Genomic DNA, 2,449 nt, shown 5'->3' with positions numbered 1-2,449 from the left:
GGTTCATTTGGAAGAGATGCTTACATTTTAAAATAATAATAATAATAATAATAATAAAACACATAATAATATTGAGAGAGGGGAAAAATAAATATAAATAAAATAAACGCACACCCTCCTCTCTCTTTGAATTTTGGACCATCAGTGTGCAGCACGAGTGTCTGGAATTTGCGTAATCGATTGGACATTTTCTCCCTCTAATGAATGCAGCGTGTTTCTTTTTCATTGTTTTTATATTTAATTATTTATTTTTTTGCTACGTGGGTGCAACAAGAAAGCGCTGCAGACAAGACGGTGAAGAAAATGGCGAGATTTGGTGAATATGTTTTGCACCAGCATCAAGGTGGGGAACGAGCAGGACCAGCTGCCACCTCTCAGCAGCGAAACTTGTTGGCTAAAGCCGTCAACACTGCGACGACGACAACAAAAACAAGCATAAAATGAGCGGTCTGAGGGTGTGTGTTGGTCCCGTACTGTGTGTGTGTGTGTGTGTCTGCTGTGGAGGAAGGCTTTGTGTTTTACCTGCTCTCCGTCGCATGTAGGTTAGCGGATAAAGCCCCCAGTTTTTAGCCGGCGTCTCCTCCACTTTCCTTTAACTTGACGTTAGCTAGCAAGTCGGCTAAACTAAAGCTGGCTTCCCCCGCGCGACCCCAGGAATAACTTAAAAAAAGAAAAGAGAGAAAGAAAACACAGCCCCCCTTCAGCTACACTGACAGCGCTGTGTTCAAACCACCACTCCAACCCGCAGGACTACGGACGGTCTCACCGCMTGCTACCTTCGAAGCCATCTGTTTTCAGCGGTGACTCCTGACAACAAAAGTTTTTTAACTCGTTTTATTTTGGCTCCGACTGTCAGGAGCGAGCGGTGACGTCAGCACGTACCCGCCCTCCCCTCCAGCCTCCCCAACGCGCGCACACGCCCTCCTGGATACAAGCTGCACCGCCACGAGAGACAAAGGCCACGCTACGTGATTTATTATGAGCAACACAGCAGCATAACATGTGGCTTTGTTTCTTTCTTCCCCTCCAAACAGCTAATATTTATGATAATATGTATTTGACCATATGTCTGTTTGTTTGTCTTTAATGTTAGCCAAATATCTCACGAATTGCAGATTTTCAATTGACATTGACAACTGATTCATTTTAGATTCCACCCATTTCAAGATGGCAAAGCAATCTTAGCTCACACAAAAATGTCTATAACTCAGTTTTACTGACATTGAGCTAAAACTTGTGTTAGTTGCTGAGACTGATCCCTAACTCACTCTGAGCATTAACTGTTGGCACAAGACAGAAGTCATTTTCACAGAGGGCCACATGGGCATAATGGTGGCCCAATGAGGGCCAGTTGTAATTAACTTTGAGCTAATCAACCTTACTCAAAAATCTAGACCTGGTCAACCACAGCACATACTCCAAACACTAATATATTGTACAAGACATCACATATATTTTAATATTGTWTGAGACTGCACATTAAGCATAAAAAAGCTTCCAAATCTGTTTCCTCCTTAGCCCCTCTTTCATGTAGTTCCCCAAAAATGTATTCTTGGACCCCTAGCATTTACATACATTATGTTTCATCTTTAGAAAATTKAAGATCTAATTCCACTGCAAACAACACTCAGATCCTTAAAGTTGAACTGCAGTCGTTATTTTTTTTATTAAAAGAATTGTTTAACTGCCTCACTGAGGTAAAAGCTTGGATGACTTCAAACTTCCAAAACTTCWATTATTATTTTTAGACACAGCATAAACTGCAGCACTTTTCCTATAAATCTGGGCAACTTGGAGCCATTTGTAAAAGTCCCTGCAAAAATGTGTCTGTGATGTTTGATGTCTATTTTATTTTGGTTTTTTTTTATCTAATTGTTTTTGTTCTTTAATGRTTTAAAACAGGAGATTCACGGTTTCACTACCTTCCAACTGGGTTGTTGTAATTTTCTGTATGTTGTTGKTGGTGGCCTCTCTCAGCTGCAGTTTGTTCAGAATTCTGAAACCCATCTTTCAATGCAAACTGAAAAATGTGAACATATATCTTGTCTATGCATTCTGCAATTCAATGGCACCTTGATTGTTTTAGAATTGATTTACCGTAAATGTTTTAGTGATGACTTAATAGGCCCTGCATGTACAGGCTCCTGTATATCTGTCTGACTTTCTGCAGTCTTATGCCCTCCAGACCCCTTAGATAGCTATAAAGATCACCTGCTTTTAGTTATCCCAAGGTCCAGACTGGTCCACAGAGGTGATTGAATCCTTTCAGCTGTAAACTGTGGAGCAGCTGCCCCTTCTTATCAGAGGCTTCCACACTTGGTGTTTTTAAGTCTCATTTTAAAACACATTTGTTTCTGTGTCTTTTATTACAGTTGATATTTTTGCATAATTTTAATGGTTATAGATTTTGTTTTTTTATTTTTATTTATTTATTTGTAAGTTTTTGTTT

General features: G+C 39.8%; 1 protein-coding gene across 3 annotated transcripts in view; it reads right to left on the bottom strand.

Moving 5' to 3' along the window:
* tlcd4b (TLC domain containing 4b) overlaps positions 1-909 on the bottom strand; it is a 28,000-nt gene extending 27,091 nt beyond the window's left edge. For 2 of the 3 annotated variants that reach the window (XM_014008841.1, XM_014008840.1), the window contains exon 1: positions 523-909. Coding sequence is in view for 1 of the 3 variants with exons in the window: in XM_014008840.1 (XP_013864294.1) it covers positions 523-538 (16 nt within the window). In the remaining 2 variants the exon portion in view is untranslated. The remainder of the gene's footprint in view (positions 1-522) is intronic. The other variant, XM_014008838.1, reaches the window with a different exon arrangement.
* Between the last annotated feature and the right edge of the window lie 1,540 nt (positions 910-2,449).

The sequence above is a fragment of the Austrofundulus limnaeus genome, unplaced genomic scaffold (genome assembly GCF_001266775.1).
Source record: "Austrofundulus limnaeus strain Quisiro unplaced genomic scaffold, Austrofundulus_limnaeus-1.0 Scaffold53, whole genome shotgun sequence".
Classification (NCBI taxonomy): domain Eukaryota; kingdom Metazoa; phylum Chordata; class Actinopteri; order Cyprinodontiformes; family Rivulidae; genus Austrofundulus; species Austrofundulus limnaeus.
The sequence above is the reverse complement of the archived record's forward strand: the minus strand, read 5'-3'. Positions and strand labels throughout refer to the sequence as shown.